Raw genomic sequence first — 21,084 nt, 5'->3', positions numbered from 1 at the left:
CAAAAATAATGCATGGAGTTCCTGTATACTGTTCACCTGATTTCCCTTAGTGTTGATGTGTTACATAGCTGTGGTGTATTTGTCAGTACTAAGAGATTAATATTGGTGCATTAATGTTAACTAAATTTCACACTTTATTTGAATTTAAGTAGTTTTTCCATTAATGTTTTTTTTCTGCTCCGGGATCTAATCCAGGACACTGCATTGCATTTAGTCAAAGCCACTTTTTTTTTTTTTTGCGGTACGTGGGCCTCTCACTGTTGTGGCCTCTCCGGTTGCGGAGCACAAGTTCCGGACGCGCAGGCTCAGCGGCCATGGCTCATGGGCCCAGCCGTTCCGCGGCATGTGGGATCCTCCCGGACCGGGGCACGAACCCGTGTCCCCTGCATCGGCAGGCGGACTCTCAACCACTGCGCCACCAGGGAAGCCCAAAGCCACTTTTTATTAAGCTTTTTGGTTTTCAGTGTTCAGAAGGAGGCTCATTTATTGACTTATTTATGATTAGGTATCTCTGGTTGTCTAATATGTACACAGGTACTTTCCTAGCCTGGAGGTATAAATGAGAAATAGACAAAACTTTTAAGCAGTTCAATTTGTGGAGATATACAAGTAAACATTGGTAATGGAATGTGGTTACAGAAAGAGTAGCCAGTTTTGGAAGGAGGAAGAGGAGGAAGAGACATATCAGGGAAGTCCTCCCAGAGGAGGTGACATTTGAGATGGACCTCGAGGGATAAATAGGAACTCTTAAGGCAGAGACTGGAGAGAAACACATCCAGTAAGAGGGAATAGTATGTACAAAGACTCAGAAATATGAGTGAGCAAATAGTTTTGCCCTGGAGTAAAGTGTTGGTGCGGGAGGAGTGTAGGAGGTAAGGCTGGAAAGGTTTGCAATGGATTTGGAGAGTACTGATTTGAATTTTTAGTAGCTGTATTTTTAAAAAGCCACATTTTATTATAGATAGATAAAGATAAAGATAGATATAATTTGGGGAAGCCATCTAGAGACTTTGTGTTCTCCTCCCTCTTATTACCTGCCTTTTTTGCCATTCCACTACCATTTGCCATTCCAAATTCCATTTGGGTTTTGACTTACAACATTGGTGAGCATTTATATGGTAAAGGAAATTGAAATTGTAGGCATCCTTAGGAATGTGGAACTGAATTTGAATTGAAGCTGAGTTGAAATTGTAGGCAACTGAATTTATAATATTTTGTTATTGGTGAATTTTTAAAGTTGGTATTAACTTACATTCAACTAAATAGGCATGTAGGAAAGTGCTGTGTGCTGCCGTCAATGTTTGAGACTTAGATAGGGATATGATTTTAATATGTTTCAATGTAAAAATTTGATGAATGGATTTAACATTGCAGTTAACTTTGTAGGACATCTCCACTACATATGAATTATTTGTGTGGGTTAAATGTATATTTTACATTTTTATCTCACAAAAGTTTGAGGCAGAGCTACTAGGAAATGTACCTATTCAAAAATAGTTTTCAGTCAGGTCATATGTGCATACCATGTAATTTAGCATTAACACCATAGTGACATTTTGTTGCTCCGCTTTCAAAGAAGTAAAGGGAAAATTACCAGAAGCCAAAATTAGAACATTGCGGGAGCCAGAGGATGATCCCCCTTCTTGCTCACAAGTGATTGATCCCTTAAGCATTCTTTCCGTATTCCACAAAAGTGAGGAAGAAACCCCTCTTCCCCCTCTAAATTGGCCAGTTGCCCGAAGAGAACACATGATCCTTAGCAACACTCGAGTTACCTTGTTCATATTCTCAAGTGAAAAGATTCTGAGGAGAGCTACTTGGCTGAGTGACCTGTCTCTTTTTTTTTTTTTCCCGTTTAATCAAACCAACATTTTCCTTAGGTGATTTATGAATGTCAAAATGGCTATTAGCTTTCTACTTTATGGTTTATAAGGCTTGTAAAATGATAGGATCATGTCCATGAAAGATGTGAAACTGAATAAATGATGCACTACTGTGTAAGCCAGACATATTTTGGTTGTTAGGGAGTTTAAAAAATTTCTCCCCCTCCCTTATTGCATATTCACCCTCTGGAAATATTTAATGAAAAAGTAATTGAGGGCTTCCCTGGTGGCGCAGTGGTTGAGAGTCCGCCTGCCGATGCAGGGGACACGGGTTCGTGCCCCGGTCCGGGAGGATCCCACATGCCACGGAGCGGCTGGGCCTGTGGGCCATGGCCGCTGAGCCTCTGTGTCCGGAGCCTGTGCTCCGCAACGGGAGAGGCCACAACAGTGAGAGGCCCACGTACAGCAAAAAAAAAAAAAAAAAAAGTAATTGATATTGGGGAGGAACACATAGGTGACTTCAGAGATAACTGGTAATGTTTAATTTTTTATATTGGGTGATAGGTACACAGATGTTTGTTTTGTCACACACGTCATAAATATCCCTTTTTGTATTCAGTATTTAATTGAAACAACTTAAAAAGTTTTAAAGGCTGAAAAAGGGGTAATTGATTCTAATTAACTTAAAGCCAGTTCCATTCAAGGTGGTTTTTGTTTTTGTTTTGTTTTGTTTGGTCACAAGGAATAGAAAACTCACTCAAATTAGCTCAAAGACTTGGAGAGGGGAATTATTGTTAGAATAGAGATAGGTTTTATGAGAATGAAGGAAGACCTGAAGAATCAGGCCGCAGAAACTGAGGCAGCTCTGGCATTGGCCAGGCTATTTTCTCTGCCTTTCTTCTCTTTCTTTCTCGTTGTCTTCATTATTCACTATTTCTGCCTCTTTTTACTTTCTTGTCTTTACTTGTTCTCCTTGGTCTCTTCCTCTCTTTTTTGTCTCCTTGGTCTCTTTCCTCACTTATTTTCTATCTCTTCTTTTGTATGGATTCTCTTCTCTCATGACATCTCTAAGTCTCTGTGTGCATTTGTCTATTCTGTTTTCTCTCCAGATCAACTTCTTCTGAATTCTTTCCTTTATGGTATTGATGTGCATGAAGCCCTATAATGGTAACCTAGGTTTTCACACATTGTGACTTTGTAGTTTAGGATGACTTTTTCTGTATCTTCCAGTGCAGATTCCTCAGAAAATCTGGCTGGTCTTACTCATTTTTTGGAGCTAGGTCACACAGGGTGTAGGCCCTCTGTCCGCCTGTACTGGGTGACTCCTGTGTCAGGTATTTACTCATTATCCAGCCACAGAGAGGGGCATGGCCCAGATCCTGTAGGCCACCTGCCCTGCAAATGAAATAGGGATTTCTCCAGAAGGGGTTATGGGCAGGCAGATACTCTAATATATCAATTAAGTTTTATCAAAAATTTCTTAATGCATTTTAAGCCTCTTTGGTGATTGGTATATGATTGCTTCCTAGAAAAATCTTTTTCAGAGAAGAGACCCATTATCTTTGTCCCAGTCACAACTCACTGCTATCTTTTATTAAGATATTCATTCATTCACTGAACAAATATTTAATGAGCACTCACAATGTTTCTTGCACTCCTTCAGGTATTAGGATACAGAGTGGGCAGGACAGATCATAGCAGTTAATTTCACTGAAGCAGACGGTGGGCACAAGGGAGCTGGAACTGTGTTTTGAGAGTAAGGTTTAGAGGGGAATAGGGAGAACAGGAGGCTTGTGAGTGAGTCCAGATTTATTGTCAAGTATAGTTGTGAGATGAGAGTAGAAGGCATAACCAGGAATGGGTGTGGGGCTGACTAAAGATAGCAGAGGAATGGAAATCTTGTTTCTGTTAACTGCCTATATCGAAAATTCCATCTATTGCAACTGGCATTTGCGAAATGTAATCAGGCAACTACTGGATCTCATAGAAACTCAAGCCATTCATCCCACAGTTATTAATGTGTCTACTCTGTCCTAGACTGTGCTCTAGATTGGGGGTAGAGGCACAAAAAGAAGGCACTGTTTTGTGCTTTCGAGGAGTGTGCTTTTGAGCTTAGGACTAGTGGAATACTAAACAGGCACCAACCCAAATAATTAAAATAATTTGACCAAGTATTAGTGTTGTGGTGTTTGACATTAACCTGTAGGATCAGGTTGAATCTGGTTAGAGTCACCTTGAGGGAGAATTATGTAGATGTGGAAGGGTTTTCAGGTTGTACCAGAAAGAGTTTTGTTACCATTTTAATCAAAATCAAGAAAACCCATTAACAGTTTATGAGATTAGGAGCTGGAAAGAGAGACAAAAAAACAATTTTATTTTTGAGTACCCAAAGCTGGCTAGAGATAAAAATGAGGTAAGGTGACTGGGAAGGACAGTTTGGGACTTGATTTTGGAAATTAACCTCTGGGACTGATGCTGAAAGGGAATAATCTGTGCCAGCCAACAGAGCGGGAGTATTAATTGTGTTCAGAGGGAATGGGGGAGACTTCAGCAAAGATTGAAGTTTGAGTTGAATAGTATTTTCAAAAATGTTTAAATGCAGAGGCAAAAAAATGTTTAAATGCTTAGAGTGACAGTGGGCTGGGTGAAAAAATTATTGTTATTTTAGGTTAAGGAAACTTGCTAATTTCACAAGAAAAATATATCTAACTTCTCCCACGAGACCATAAATTCCTAAACTTATTTGTATTTGAAGTCTCATTGTCTAGCAATGCCAGGCAATGCAGGATGTGTGTGTGTGTGTGTGTGTGTGTGTGTGTGTGTGTGTGTGTTTTAAAGGCTGAATAACAATTTTTGATTGCTCTGTGACATTTTTCCCATCTGTAATTTTGCTAACCATTTCTTTTACTGAATTAGGAAGCTGGAAACTGTTTTTTGTGTTAAGTATGGTACCTTGAAAAGCATTTTGGATGAAGTGTCATTTTTTACCTTAATCTGAGTTTTTATTGTCTGAGCTACTTATACCTCAATAGAAAGGAATCAGTGGGAACAATAGATAATCTTATTTTTGGAAATAGCAGGAACTGTGCTCCTGTGATCTTTAGTTAAAGATATTCACTTTTTTTTTTTTTTTTTTTTTTTTGCGGTACGCGGGCCTCTCACTGTTGTGGCCTCTCCAGTTGCGGAGCACAGGCTCCGGACGCGCAGGCTCAGCGGCCATGGCTCACAGGCCCAGCTGCTCCGCGGCATGTGGGATCTTCCCGGACCGGGGCACGAACCCGTGTCCCCTGCATCGGCAGGCAGACTCTCAACCACTGCGCCACCAGGGAAGCCCCTCTTTGTCCCTTCTTGATCAGCAGTGCATAATTGAAGAACATGCTGATCACTGTACTGTGGTAGTATTGTGGATTGTTGGTTTAATAGGAAGATGTGGATCCATGGTTTGATTTGAAGCCTCTGTGTGTCAGAATTAGAGATTTAGTCTGCCTGTAGCATTATAATAATTATAATCATCTAATATTAGAATGCAGCCATAAAGCACATCTAAGCCAAAGTCCTTCACATTTTATGTGTAAGGAGACTGGCATTAAATTAGGTGACTTGCCCAGGGTCACAAGCTAGTCATGGCAGAGCTAGGACCAAAGTCTCCTCTTCCATAGAGTTTGTTCCTACATGGTATCCCTAACTAAAAAAAATCTTTTTAAGTGCCTGAGTTGTAAATGAAAGGTGAAAATAAGTTAGAAAGAAAAATCAAAGTTACTGACTAAGCTTTCAATCTGCTGTGGGAGAGAGGCTGGTCTGTGCCTATTGCAGTCATATGTTCCCATATATCTGATTATGCAGGCTTGTAGAGAGACTATGAGCATGTGTTTGTCTAGCACTGGCTAGAGGGTTATCCAAAAATAGTGGCATATTGGGGCTGTGAGACTTCTAGAAAAGGGGGTGTGCTGTAGTTAAAATCCTGGTCTTTTAGAAGTTTCATGACTTCTCTACAGAAACAAGTATTTAAAAGGAAAAGGAGGTGCCACTGGAATAACTACTAGTACATGAGGTAGTGGTGCAGAGACCTGTGGGCAAACTTAAAGGAAAAGCTGCAGAGGTGCAGATGGGTGAGAAGTATGGGTGAAGAGGTAGCAGACAGGAGTATCTAGGGCTGAAAATAGATTTAAAGAAGAAAGTGTTTTTGTTTTTCAGGGTGGGGCAGAGAAAATGACTAATGCTTTGATGTAGTTTCCTGTAGCTTTTAGGTTATAAGTTGCTGACTAAGTGTGTGAATCCAGGTTCTATCCACGGTATTGTTATTGTGAGACAGCAGCTAAGTAGTTATACCATTTCTACTGAGGTTTTGAACCCACATCAGTATCCAACAAGTTTTTATTAAATTAAACACTTTGGGCCTTAACATTACTTGGTGGTACTTGGAACAGAGAAAACAGCATTCACAAATAATGGCTAGTTAACATTTACTGATTACCTAGTATGTGTTAGGCACTGTTCTAAGAATCTTCTATTGACCCCTGTTTTACAGATGAGGAAATTCATTATGCCTGATGGCACACAGTATGAAAGAGCGTAATATACTCATGTACCTTCTTTGGGCTGGCTTTAAGTTTTCTTTTAGTCAAAATGAGAGAGAAAAAAGAGGAGGCATCAGGTGACACTGTGTTTTTGAGTGTCAGCCATCTTTCAGGGTAAATTTTTAAAATCAGTGTGTATGTGAGCTGAATGTGTTTACTAATATATAATAATTTATACTAGCAATTCACTGGCCTTAAAAAAAATCTTGCAAAGAAATCATCACCATTTCTGATTTTTCACATTCATAATGTAGTATATGTTATGGGAAGAAATAGGTGGGCCTGTGATATGGTACCTGCTCTCAAGGAGCTCCTTAAAAATAAAATTTAGAGTATATTTAGGTAAATACAGTGATTCTACAGTAGAATATATACTGGTAAATTGTTTTTTGTCTAACAGTGTTGGTGATTCTCTGTGCTAACCTGTACACACATTTCTTTCTTGTTCTGTTTGACTGTTTATAACATGATTTTCTAAATTAATTTCATTCCTTTAGTCTCTGCAGATTTCCTTGTTTCTTTTGTTGAGAACAAGACCACCTAACTTAGCTACTTGTCTTCCTTTTCTCTCAAAAATCTCTGTAGCTTTAGCTCTCATCCTTTTTTCCTATTTACATTAGATGTCCTTTAGATACATATCGTTTTAAGGATAAATCTTTTAAGTCGAACTGATCCCATTCCCTCCTGTTTCTGGAGCCTTTCAGACTTTTCTTCCCTATATGTCCTATCGCCTGCCCAGTTCTACCCCTTCTGCCTACAAAATCATCTTCAGTTCCTTCCTCTTCAAGCCATAGAGTCTGTCTTTGCAATTCCTTTATGTCTATCCCATTCTTTATATCCTTATTATTGAAGATTGAAGATGGGCAAATGAATCTCTCCTTAAACTTGTGATGAATTTTGAAGGAAGATACATAAAAAGATGTACATAAAATTAGGAAGTTTCAAACACCACATGTGTATTGGGGAAGGAAGGTGAGACAAGGGAAGCAGTTTGGGGAAAACCGAAGAGTGAGAAGTTATTAGAGAGAGGACATACTACTGAAGCAGTGGAGCATAGAGGACTGAGGTAAAAATAAAAGAGTTCGGACCTAATAAGAAAGGGTTATAGAAAATGTTGGAAGAATTTGGAGAATTATTAGATAAACTGATGTTTTTTTAAAAAAATTTTATTTATTTTTGGCTGCATTGGGTCTTCATTACTGTGCGGGGGCTTTCTCTAGTTATGGCGAGTGGGGGCTACTCTTCGTTGTGATGCGTGGGTTTCTCATTGCGGTGGCTTCTCTTGTTGCAGAGCACGGGCTCTAGGTGTGCGGGCTTCAGTAGTTGTGGCACATGGGCCCAGTAGTTGTGGCTCGCAGGCTCTAGAGCACAGCTCAGTAGTTGTGGCACATGGGCTCAGTTGCTCCGTGGCATGTGGGATCTTCCCGGACCAGGGCTCAAACCTGTGTCCCCTGCATTGACAGGCAGACTCCCAACCACAGCGCCACCAGGGAAGCCCTGATGTTTTTTAAATAGTGCCTTTTGGAGATGATGAGAGGGAAGAGGGGCTTTGAGCTAGAAGTTTGAGAAAATTGCAGCAGTAACATCCAGTAGGTATACGTCAGGCTCAGATGTGTGAGGAGTAGAAAGGATTAATTTGAGAAATGCATAAGAAGAAGATTTTGTTACAGCTTGATGTAAGGAGAGAAGAGTGAGTGGGTTCCAGATGACTCTTAGATTTCGTACCTGGAAGGAAGGTAAGATGGTGGCACTTTTCATGGTGATCTAGAAGCTGAATGGGTCAAAGGCTTGGTATAAAGCAATTCATTCTTTATTTGTATGAAATGCTATGGAACACCCACTGAAACAAATCCTGTATTTAGTTCTGTGGTCAGTAAGAGGTGCTTTCTTTTAAGAGATAGAATTGGATGCCTAATAAAAACTTGGGTGAATATATGTTGTGTGATAATAAAGAGAAGGACAAACTGACATTTTATCAGGGAGCCTTGGAAAAACATGAGAGAGATAGAGCAACATTTTTTTTTTTTTTAAATCAGCACCTTCATAGGGTAGAACTTAATGAGATGGGTAAAAATTGATTCTGAGATTAATAAACTTATTATTTCACTTCAAATAATCCAACATCAATGGTAGAAATGCTGTTTTCAATATATTAAAGAATGGTACACATTACTTCATTAATCTCTACTTTTTGTAGTTAATTTTATAGTTTCTGCTAATGTGGGATAATTTGGGAGTTGTGTGTTATAGACTATTTTAAATGTAAGTGGTATGCTTTTGTATTCTCTTCCTCAAAATTGAATCATTAGGGTTTTTTTTAGATGTGCATGGGAGAAATCACTTCTTTCTCACACTGTCATTAGGAAGTTCTTTGCGTGCTACTTGAATATTAACTGTTTTAGTGCTACCCTGATTATCAATTAAGTGATAAGAAGAGATAAAATCATATATAAATGTCCCTTTTGATTCTCTAAAAATGTAGATGTTTGAAATTATAAAATTATTTGAACTTTATTTTAACTAACGTTTTTGGTTGATAGAGTTGAGAAATATTAATAAAGGATCATGCTTATTGAACAATAGTCATTCATCTGTTCAGCAGTATTTATCTACGTAACCAATTTATGTCAGGCACAGTTCTAGGCCCTGGGAATACGAGGATAAATAAATGTTCATGGAGCTTATATTTTGTGGAGAAGACAGGAAATGAAATCTGTAATGTGAAGAAGTGATATGTGCTTTTAAAAATATAACAGGGGCTTCCCTGGTGGCGCAGCGGTTGAGAGTCTGCCTGCCGATGCAGGGGATACGGGTTCGTGCCCCGGTCCGCGAGGATCCCACATGCCGCGGAGCAGCTGGGCCCGTGAGCCATGGCCGCTGAGCCTGCGTGTCCGGAGCCTGCGCTCCGCAACGGGAGAGGCCACAGCAGTGAGAGGCCCGCGTACAGCAAAAAAAAAAAATAAAAATAAAAAAAAATAACAGAGTAAGGGGAGAGAATGTGATTGGGTGGGGGCTGTTTAGATAGATTAGTCAGGGAAGGCTCTTCTGAGGGAAGCAGAAACCTGGGTGAAGAAGATCTTGTAAAAACTTATTCCAGGCAGAGAGAATGGTAAATGTGAAGATCATGAGACAAGATCTAGCTCATTGAGAACCAGTTTGGTATGTTGGAGGAAAAACAAGAAAGCTGGTCTGACAAGTGCAAGACAACAAAGTGGAGAATAATAGGAGTTGAGGGTAAGAGGGTAGACAGGGGCCAGAGCATATTGGGCCTTATTGCCCATGAATTTTATTTTGAGTGTAATTGGACACCATAGGAGAGTTTTGGGACAGAGTTGTGACACGATCTGATTTACATTTTACAAAATTCATTCCAGCTACTGAGTGGAAAACTGACCATAGGAAAGGTGAGGTCTAAAGCATTGGACCATTTAGGAAGCTTTTGCAATGATCTAGGCCTATGGTTTCCAGTATGCTCATGATCATTGTGGTGCAAGAAGAAACCGTTAGAGCTATATTTATTTTTATTTTTAAAAATTAAGCTCTACTAATTCAGCATACATATTGGTCCTGGCACCCACATTCCATCTATGTTAGCTACATGTCACTTACCAGTTTTGGCCTGAGCAACTGGGTGAATGTTGAAGTCATTTACTGAGATGAGATACATGGTGGAGCAGGGTTAGTTTGAGGGTAAGGGTGGGGAAGCAGTAACTCAGTTGGGGCATTTTAAGTTTGAGATGTCTACTAGAAATATAAGATTTATCAGGTAAGTAATTTAGATATATGCGTCTGGAGCCAAGGTTAGAAGCCAGGGTATAGATTAGAGATCTAAATTTGGGAATCATTAGCACAGAGGCAGTGTACAAGAATTTTGGAGCCAACCTGTGTGAATTCAAATTTCAGCTTTGCCACTTACTGACTATGTAGTTGGTGGTGGACAAGTGAATTTGTCATCTGTCTATAAAATGGGGATAGTAATAATATCTATCTGGGTTATTGTGAGGATTAAATGAGTTAACACAAGTAAAGTGTTTAGAATAGTGTCTGGCATGTAGTACTCACTAGCTGTTAACTCTTATCAGTTTATGAGTGGTGTTTAAAACCATGAGGTTAGATGAGATGACCTAGAGAATGAATTTAGATAGAGAAAAGGTCCAGTGAAGGAGCTCTGAAGCAGTACAACCTTAAGAATTCAGAGACAGGAGGGAGGACACTGAGAAGGAGTGGGGTAGGAGTCAAACCAGTAGGATGTTGGATCTAGAAGCTTGCCTAATGAAGAAAATATTTCAAGAGAAGTCATCAACTTGGACCAGTTCTGCTTGAGAGTTTGAGTAAGATGAGGACTGAGAATTGACCATTGGATTTGTTAAGATGGAAGTTGTTGGAGACTTTGAGAAATGGGTAGAGTAGTGTGTATGAACACCTGATTGGAGTGGGTTAAGGAGAGAATTGGGGGAAAGGATTGAAGAACATGTATACAGACAACTCAGAGGGGTTTTGCTATAAAGAGGAAGAGAGAAAATGGAGTGGTAGCTAGAGGAAGATTTGTGGAGTCAAGGAAAGTTAGGAAATGGGGTGTGTTTGTGTTGATTTTAAGATGCATAGTATAGCAAGTTTGTATAACGAAGAGAGTGACCCAGTCGGTAGAGAAAACTTGATGATATATGAGTGACGTGGGACAATTGTAGCAGCCAAGACCTTGAATAGGTAAAATGAGGTGGGTAAGTGCACAGCCTCTAATTGTGAACTCTCTCCAGGGTTAGTCTTAGACACTGGCAGAGATAGTTCATCCACTGATAAAGGTAGAGATTAATGGAGGTGCAGATAGATTGGTGGGTTTGGTTATGGGAAAATGAGATAATTTTTTCAGAGTGCTTTACTTTTTCCATTAAGAGGCTCATTAGCTGAGAGTCAGAGTGGGTAGGGGTTTGTAGGGTTTGAGAGAGAGGAGGCGGTGTCAGATAGGCATCTTGGAAGGTGGGAGAATGAGTTGACTAAGGAAGTGCAGGTGGCATGTCAAGGAGTTCAGGGGGCCCATCTGACATTTGTGGTTGTTAAAGTGATTCCAGCTGGCTGAGGAGGGAAATGTGGTCTTGAGAGGGTATACAGTGGAAAAGTGGTAGGGACAATGCCTCCTCTGTTTTGAACTCTTTAGTCTCATGGCGGAGAGGATTGCTGCTTCTTAGGTCCATGGATATCGACAGAGGAATTAATAAAAGTGAATAAGCCAAAAAAAATCATTTCATTTTTGCCTATGTTCAGTGTCTGTGTCATTCATGATGTTTCATGTCGAGCAGCGGTCCCCAACCTTTTGGCACCAGAGACCCGTTTCATGGAAGACAGTTTTTCCACGGGAGGCAGAGGGGAGGCAGGGGGATGGTTCAGGTGGTAATGCGAGCAATGGGGAGCGGCAGATGAAGCTTCGCTTGCTCTCCGCTCACCTCCTGCTGTGCGGCCTGGTTTCTAACAGGCTGAGGACTGCTGTCAGTCCGCTGCCCAGGGCTTGGGGACCCTGGATGTAGAGGATGAATTCCTAGAGTTGTTTATGTTGCCATATCTCCTTTAGAGTGCCTATGTTACACAGGTGATAATCAAGATGGCCCTGGAACACTTTCAGTGAATTATATTTGGTTGCTGTGTTATATAAAGAAAGTAAAATCTTTACTGGAGAAGCTTTGTAGTTTTTCCTGATAGATAGAAAACCGCACCAAAGTTTTCCCTAGGACCTGTGGTTTCTGTTAATCTAGAATTATCACTTATGTTGATTTCATACTTTTTAGCTGGATTACAGATGAATTCAAAGTCTGGTTTTCTTTTGTTTCAGGTGCTGGAGAATCTGGTAAAAGCACCATTGTGAAACAGATGAAGTAAGTTGGAACATGGTCTTTTGTAAAACTACGTTTACTCATAATGCATAAAAGTCCATAGTGTCTTTTCATTTTAGGTCCATGGTAATGATTTGTGGTTTTCTTCTTTTTAAAGAATCATTCATGAGGATGGCTATTCAGAGGAAGAATGTAAACAATATAAAGTAGTTGTCTACAGCAATACTATACAGTCCATCATTGCAATCATAAGAGCCATGGGACGGCTAAAGATTGACTTTGGGGAAGCTGCCAGAGCAGTAAGTGTTTCTCATTTCCTCTTTACTTGCTCTTTTTCAGTAGATGCAGTTAAGCACAATTTGCTTCATGTGTTAGGGAAATAAATTTAAGCAACAAGCTAAGATGTAGCAAAGTACTGTCTGCTCATTTGAGACATGTTAGCAATCTGCTTTAAGAGATATTAGATTACTACCACAAAGGTAAGTATAGGAAATGGGAATCTGTGGATATACTGTAGGTTTTTGTGGTAACTGTTTTATTCACTTGCTTCTTTTACAGCACTGTTGACTTTTATAGTAGTAAATGATATTAAGTTGAAATAATCTAAGAGAGGTTGTCATGATATGGAGCTCTGCTTTCTGAGGTGTAGAGATTAAAGGCAAATATCAGTGTTGCAGAATGAACTTGGTAAGGACATGAACACTAAGTCTCAATTTTAGAGGCAAATTTCCAGTATTCAAGAATAACTATATCCCTATACTATGTTGTACTATAGGCTATAGAATTGGATTAAACCATGTCCTAGTATAATTCTTGGACATGTCAGATATTCAAAAGTTGTGTTGATTGATTATAATACTTAGTGGGCCCTGAAGGTCTGGTTTATAAATTAGGATGTTTGATGCAGTGGGGAGAGAGCCAAAATGAAAGTGGGGGATTTTTTATATCATCATCAGCTAAATTCCAGGAGAAGGCTGGGAAGGTATAGAACGCTTTCCTAGAACTAAGGGAGTCATCAGCTGTGTTCAGTGTCATACTTAGGTGCTATGGGCAATAAAAGGAAGTGACTTTGGGAGACTGCCTGGAAAGGCAAAGCCTATATGTCTGTGAAGTAGCTTAGGAACTCTTCTAAGCAACTCTCAATTTCTCAGATGTAAATTAATATTCAGTAAATAAGCGAGGAAATTCTTGGGGAAAAATAATAGAAGGATGGTTCTAATTGGATAGTATTAGATTCGGAAGACTAGAGGTGCCGTAAAGGAAGGGCAGCTAGAGTAAGGGTTGTAAAATGATTGGCGAGAAGAGGAGCAAAAGAAGAAATGAAGATGAATGTGTGGAGCATGACTTCTACGTTTTTGTAAAAGCGTTCCAAATCATAAAAAATCAGAGACTATTTTTCTAAGCCTCTGAGCAGGAAAAATGTGACAGCTACGGCAAGAATAAATAAACTCTTATTTTTGTCTTATTCCTTCTATCCCCTCTCGCAGCTGCCTTTCTTCTTCCTTTTTCCTCCCTCTTTCTACCAGCTCTTTCTTGTGTTCTTACTTTTTTCCTCCCTTTTCTCATTCCTTCCTATCACCCAACTCTGTTTCTCTGTTGTATTTGCTGTATCCAATAATTGGTTAGTAATACTGTATTTATTCTCTTCCCTCTCTTTGTTGGCTTTTTCTCCATCTCAGGTATTTACTTATTTTCTTAGTTTCCTCCTTTTTTACTTCTCACCCTCTGTCTGACCTCCTTTCTGTCTCTTGGCCGTCCCTCCTCCTTTCCTTTCTTTCCACTATCAAATTAGTTGTTATTAATTGTTGGGTCCTATCATTCCTTTGTCACCAGCTGTAGTTGTCATATTCTGTCTTAGTCTGTTCAGGCTGCTATAATAAAGTACCACAGATTTGGTAGCTTATAAACAACAGAAATTTATTCCTCACACCTCTGAAGGCTGGAAGCTGAGGTCTGGGTGCCAGCATGGTTTGGTTAGGGCCCTCTTCCAGGTTGCAGACTTCTCGCTGTGTCCTCACTTGGCAGGAGGGGAAGGGATCTCTCTGGGGTCTCTTTTATAAGGGCACTAATCCCACTCATGAGAGCACCACCCTAATGACCTAAGTATCTCCCAGAGGCCCTATTTCCTAAAACCATCACTTGGACATTAGGATTTCAACATAATAATTTGGGGGGGGACACAAACATTCACACCATATATATCCCTCCTCCTTTCATTTCTCTTTTATCAAATCAGTATCATTAATCTCTGGGTCCTAATACTCCCATGTCACCAGATGCAGTTGACATTATTAATTCCTCTCAGGCCTCCTGAATCACCTAGCCCTCCAGCATTCACTCATCCTAATCTACAACCCTTTTTTTGAAGTTTCTCTTTTCCTCTTTCATATGTAAGGATTTATATTTATAGCTCCTCTCTTATCCTTCTCTAGTTTTTTACAGTTGTCTGGAGAGTGAATAGAAAAGCATAAAGCTGAGTGTGGGATAGGTTGCTTTTTCATATCTGCTTAATGGTGGAGGTATGAAGTTCACTGTAAAGAGGGGCCTCTTTATCGACCTATAAAAGAGGGTTTATTATGGGCAAGCAGGAGTGGGTCTGTAGAAGGGGTTAAGTGGTAAGGGAAAAATGTTTTGTCCTAAAACTTTACAAAGTCAGGACAGCAAAAATACGTAGCAGTAGCTCTCTCTATATTTTAAAGTTTCTAAAATTAGAATCATGGTATTTAAAAAAAAAAAGCAATGCTTATTGAGGTTTTGAATACCTGCATGAGTATAGCTCAAATTTCAGAACCAAGGGACTATAAAGTCATTAAATGTTAAATAAAGTACTATTCCATATGTGTAGAAGGACATGCCCACTGTTGAGTACATTGCCAGTTTGTGTAATTTTTCAGCTTTTCTCATTCGTTCCTTTATTGAAAATTTTTATCTCTAAAAAGAGACGAGGGGAATATAGATATTAGATGAAGTTTCTTAGAGACGATTGGGTCTAAAGTATTACTAGGAAGAAGACTGGAAAGGATCTCAAAGAAAGAGAATATTACTCAGCAAAATCCATTAAGGCTGAAGATCCTGGGTTCGGCAAAATTAATTGGAGTGCACTGTGGTTAGTTTTGGTTTGTTTTGCTTAGGTGGATGCACGAGTTTTGGGAATACACAAGTCTTAGGAATTTTTGTTTGCAATTTCACCTGTGGTCTGAAATGCTTTTTGCATGCTAGTTTATTGTCCTAATGACTATTTATAATACAATTGATTGCTCCCCTTCCCCCTTTACTCCTTCTTTACCCAGTATATGTTTTTCTTTAGTAGTTGCATTTTTATGGTTATTTGGAAATCTCCTGAGGCAGATAAATATTAGATTTGAGGTGGGAAAATCATCCCATGAGACCTATGTTTATTTTTATAAAGTATCAGACAAGCAGTGCTGGGTAGAATAAAGCAAAGCAATCACAATTCTCAGCCCTTTCTGTCCTCTTTACCTCTCACATATCTTAGTTTTAAAAACCGTAACCACTTATAAAGCTATGTCTGTGACTCACGAAGTTTTGATCAGATCTCTGTGTTACTTTCTTCTTCTCCTTCTGCCTTTCTTTCTCTCTCATTTAGAGGATTATTATACCTTTGGGGAACGTAGAGACTGAATTATTCCCTTAGGGGTTTATTTCCCCTACTAGATTTCCAGACTTCTTAAATGCTTCAGTCTCTTCTTCTTCCTTTTCCTCTGTCTGAGATTAAGAAGGAAAAAGAACAGTTTCCTTAAATTTGATTAATGTTTTACTCCCTTTGACGTGTTTAGACTTTACCTCTTACGTGCTAGTCTTTTCATTTCTATTTTTATTGTAGGCTTCCTTTAACAGAATGGGGATGTGTTACATGTGCCTGTCTCACAGACAAATCAGTTTTTTTTCTGTCAAAAAAAAAGTCATGGGCTTCCCTGGTGGCGCAGTGGTTGAGAATCCACCTGCCAATACAGGGGACACGGGTTCGAGCCCTGGTCTGGGACTATCCCACATGCTGCGGAGCAGCTGGGCCCGTGCGCCACAACTACTGAAGCCCGTGCGCCTAGAGCCCGTGCTCCACAGTAAGAGAAGCCACCACAATGAGAAGCCTGCTCATCGCAACGAAGAGTAGCCCCTGCTCGCCACAACTAGAGAAAAGCCCGTGCGCAGCAACGAAAACCCAATGCAGCCAAAAATAAATAAATTTATTAAAAAAAAAAAATCATGAGTAACCAGGATGGGGATTTGTAGGACAGTCAGAAGAGATCTTTTCAGGGGATGGTGGTGTGTGAAGAAGTGGTAGTGGGAGTGAAATCATTCCTCAACTCTGCTCTGCACTTCTAACTGTAGTGGAGAAAGAAGGGGGACAGACTTCATTGTAAATTCTCTCAGACTGCACTGCCAGGAAAGGCCTCTTTCATACCTCTTTTGAGTAATATAACATATAATGTATATCTGTGTGTGTGTGTTAAAGAGACTCTTGTCATTTCTTTAAGAAATGGAGAATCATTTGTCTCTCTCCTTTAACTGCTTTCTTCAGGATGATGCCCGGCAATTATTTGTTTTAGCTGGCAGTGCGGAAGAAGGAGTCATGACTCCAGAATTAGCAGGAGTGATTAAACGGTTATGGCGAGACGGTGGGGTGCAGGCTTGCTTCAGCAGATCCAGGGAATATCAGCTCAATGATTCTGCTTCATAGTAAGTAATGTTTCTCTGTGAAATGAAAACAGAAAGTAAGTTAGTGACCCTAGTGAAAGTTCAGTACCCATTCTTAAGGAAATATTTAAGGAACAGACACTCTTAGAATTCTGTAGGATCCCTTTATAAAGATTGTTTCAGTTTAGGGTTATAGAGCCCTTGGTCATTTTATATGATTTGGAGAAAAATATTTCCTCTTGGAGTGTAAATGGGAGACTTCGCATCATGAAAGTAGCTCTGTGGTCATTTATAGTAAACAAGTGAAAGAGGAGAGAAATCTATTGCATCTGAGTCCTGGATCTCTTCCAACTCAGTAGGTTCCCTCTGCATAAAGGCTTTGCATTGATTGCCAGCTAGCAAGGGAAATTAAAATTGTGATATCCCTTTGATGCATACAACTCTCTGTGGCTGGGCTGCACTATGGATTTCTCTGGTACTAGTCACCACTTATAAATCTTTTGCTGGATCACAATAGTAGACTTTGTATAGAAAGAGAATGTTGAGTCTTGGGACGAAGTTGAAGCATCTATTTGTTAAGGAAATTCTCTAGTGTTACATAGTTTTAGAGAATTTATATTGATAATTAATACTTCTGTTAAGCTATCACATGTTGTCCTATATTGCTTCTTTTACAATGTGTTTATTTATAAGACCTGTATTCAGAACGTGTGGGGTTTTTTTCTTAAGGTGCTTTTGGGGGGCTTGGTAAGTTCTTGTTACTTGTATCCATCTCCGTACTAAATGAAGGCAGTTCTAAGCGTTAAGGTATTTTCTCCAATATTATATTTTCCTGCTTTTCCTATTATTCTAGCTCAAATTATTGTAAAAAGAAATTAAATGATATTTGAAAAACTTAGCTTACTTTTTAAATGAAAATTTGACTTTAGAAACATTTCAGGATTCTTGCCCATCTCAATAATATTTTTCAGTTGCAGATATTGGTAGTTTAAATAATTCTCCCAGTAGTCATCAAGCTAGATTGTAATTTTTTTTAACATACATTCAGTAAGCTCTGAATCCTCTAACTACACCTGAAGACACATGATTTATAGTTTTTTTTTCATAATTGTTGATCTGAGGTTGACTGACTCCTTAACATTAATGATGGTACTTAGTTTTATAGAAGATCATTAAAAATTCACTTATTATGGTATCACCTATTCTTAAAAAAAAATCTTTGGGAACCCTGAAATTGTGAAGAATTTAATTTAACTTTGAAGCAGTTTTTAAATTATTCCCCTGAACAAATGAAGTTTCTTTGGAGGTATTTGTTTTTGGCTTAGATTAAAAAAAAACAAACCTGTAACTTAACTGTTTCATGAATGAAAACAGGAAATACTCATTCTTATTGAGCTAAGTAGTTCTTTTTAATTTTAGTAATTCAAACAGCATTTTCTAATGTCCTAGCAAATGTTTAAACATACAGATAACCCATTAAATGTTTTGAGGGCTTTTGTTTTGGTTAGGTTTTTGTAGTGTGCAGTGCACAGTTGATTTAGTATTAAATTTCAGGAATCTTTATTAAGAATAGCATTTCCATGTTTGTTTTTAATTGGCTTTCACAGTTTAATTTTGGTAGAATTAAAACCACTTTTGTGTAGTGTATATAAAACCTACTTTAATTGTCCTATGCTAGGTTCATTTTTTTTTCATTATCTTCTGTGATACTGAAGATCTGATTTGTTCTGCTGCTTTAGTTACAGGTTCAGAACCTGCTTTTGGCAAGGAACTAGTTGAGTCTGTTGACTTGCTGTGCACATGGTTGGCTTCACTAAGTAAAAATAAATGTGTATTTTACTTACTTAGTTACCTAAATGATTTGGATAGAATATCCCAAACCAACTACATTCCAACTCAGCAAGATGTTTTGCGGACAAGAGTGAAGACCACAGGCATTGTGGAAACACATTTCACTTTCAAAGACCTGTACTTCAAGTAAGTCATTAGCCTTTTTCTAGATATGCCAAACACAAATATCTTTCCTTTAGTTAGTATCTCTTAATCAGGGTAGAATCTCTGTAGGCAATATTCTTTGATTTAGAAACTTATAATTATATTCATCAGCCAGTATTTGACTGTTTAAACTGAATGGGGGCCCAAACGTTTCTTCTTTCTCCAAATAGCATCAAGTATATTTTCCATTTGGAGGAACTTAAATTCAAAATTAAATTGTAACTTACATATCAATAAAAGTAATCATATGGTTACCAATTTATTTTATTTTTAATTTTATTCTTTTCAGCTGCTTTTTTATTGGAATCGCCAAAACATGTATTGAATGTTTGTTGTTTAGAAGGGTAACAACAATACTAAAAGGATAGAAAGCTAGTGTTTTGGTTTAGTTTATGTGGCTTTGTTCTGGCATTTTGATATTAAAATAGAAATGCTTTTCTCACCAGTGTCAATCCTTTCTTACTGGATTGCACTTCTCTCTCAGTTTACTGGAATGAAGCTAATATTGTCATGGCCTTTGACCGATTTGTGCACAGTATCATGCACAACTTAGTTCTTAATACAGTACAGAATGGAATATTGATCTAGGGGATAGAGGTATTTTGTGGAGGTATGATATAATATAAACAATTATTGTTTTAGAGAGAGAAGATTCTAGTATTCTAATACAGAGGATTTTCTCATCAGCACTAGTAATTCTAGAATACGCTTCAGCTTGTCTCTGTGTTAATGGTCTTTTGTAAATAATAGAACAGTCTTTTTGGTTCTTGTTTTCTGCTTTTATGACCTTTGAGATTAGGAGTAAACTTCCCCCTTCAGTATATGATGTCCTTTTTAGCTACTTCATTATGCTTGTATTTAGAATGTGATATTCAGCATTGTTGCATGCAAATGTAACTTCTAGTTCAGTTTCTCTCAATTTTCTTTTCTCTGAAAAAAATTGCTTCATAGGTTTCGCAAAACCCACACAGAGTTTAGGTATTACTATATACTAGTTGAGGTCTTGAAATCTTAATACACCAAAACAGATTTGAAACCTGGTGCAGGAAAATAGCAGTTCAGCTGAATATTTTTAGAATAGAAGAGCTGGTTATCATAGTACTGATGAATTTATTTAACAAGAATAGCAGAGTCTCCGTGGATTATCACCCATGAAATTGTAGGAGTGAGATGTCTCTTGGTGTGCTATAAGATTAGTAATCCATTCATAATTATGTGTCATGACCTTTATTTATTTAGTGTGGGAAACTTTTTTGTTGATGTCATAGATTGATCTTTAGTTAGGTGATTCCTGTTGGTCATTTTATGTCAGGATCAATAGCCAGATATAATTAAGGTGCTGCACCCACTTTATTGTTGGCATGTAGATATCTTGTTATGAAGTACTATCACTTCTTCCTTTTCCTCTTCTCTCTAGGCAAAACCACTATCCATTTATTCAAACATTTATTGAGCATCTACTATATGCAAGGCATTGTGTAATTGCTTACTTGCCTCTCAGTTATGAGGTAATGTCTATAAAATGTTGATCTGTTAGTGAATGATACTGTAAATGTTAATATGTGCGAAAAGCCCACTTTGGGAACTTCACAGTGTTCTGCCAGTTTTATGGACTTTATAGAAAGAAATGGTGGAGCAAATTCAAATTATTGTGTACCAGTGTGTGTCTGCTCTTGAAAGGTCCATGGTGACATATGTGATGTTAGCTTTCTTAAAACCTATAATATGACCTTGTGTTAGAGCCAACTTGTGATTGCCTCATTCCAGGTGTCAGGACTAAGGTTGAAAAGAACTGGGGAAGATCAAAAGACCGAAAGAAAAAGTTGGGTCATGAAGAGATGAGATGACTGTTCTCTTTCAAACATACATTGAGAAATTACTCAACTGTGTCTTATCTCTCTCAATCTCTAGGGGGAAAATTCTCTGGAAATAGATCCCTGTTCACTGTAGATCTGACACACTGAACCAGCTTGGCAGAGTTTAACCCTAAAACATTTTATCATTGTCATCAAACATATATCTTAAGAGTAGCTAACCATTTGTATGCATACCTCCTCAGACCTTAGTACCAGTTAAAAAACAAAGCCGTGCAGGTCCTCCTTTTACTGTAAGTGGTAGATTGAGGACACTGCTGACAGAAGTTCAGCAGTTGACTCAGGATATCAAGTAAGCACCCCAGAAGGGAGTAGTGGTCTAAAACTGATCTGA

At 38.6% G+C, this 21,084-nt stretch overlaps 1 protein-coding gene across 1 annotated transcript in view; it reads left to right on the top strand.

Annotated features, from left to right (window-relative positions):
• The window catches only part of GNAI3 (G protein subunit alpha i3), a 37,719-nt gene that overhangs the window by 9,250 nt on the left and 7,385 nt on the right, over window positions 1-21,084 (top strand). The window contains exons 2-5 of the mRNA XM_007106474.4: window positions 12,225-12,267; window positions 12,383-12,524; window positions 16,766-16,923; window positions 18,730-18,858. Of these exons, the coding sequence (XP_007106536.1) occupies window positions 12,225-12,267; window positions 12,383-12,524; window positions 16,766-16,923; window positions 18,730-18,858 (472 nt within the window). The remainder of the gene's footprint in view (window positions 1-12,224; window positions 12,268-12,382; window positions 12,525-16,765; window positions 16,924-18,729; window positions 18,859-21,084) is intronic.

This window comes from Physeter macrocephalus, chromosome 4, assembly GCF_002837175.3.
Source record: "Physeter macrocephalus isolate SW-GA chromosome 4, ASM283717v5, whole genome shotgun sequence".
Taxonomy (NCBI): domain Eukaryota; kingdom Metazoa; phylum Chordata; class Mammalia; order Artiodactyla; family Physeteridae; genus Physeter; species Physeter macrocephalus.
The sequence above is the reverse complement of the archived record's forward strand: the minus strand, read 5'-3'. Positions and strand labels throughout refer to the sequence as shown.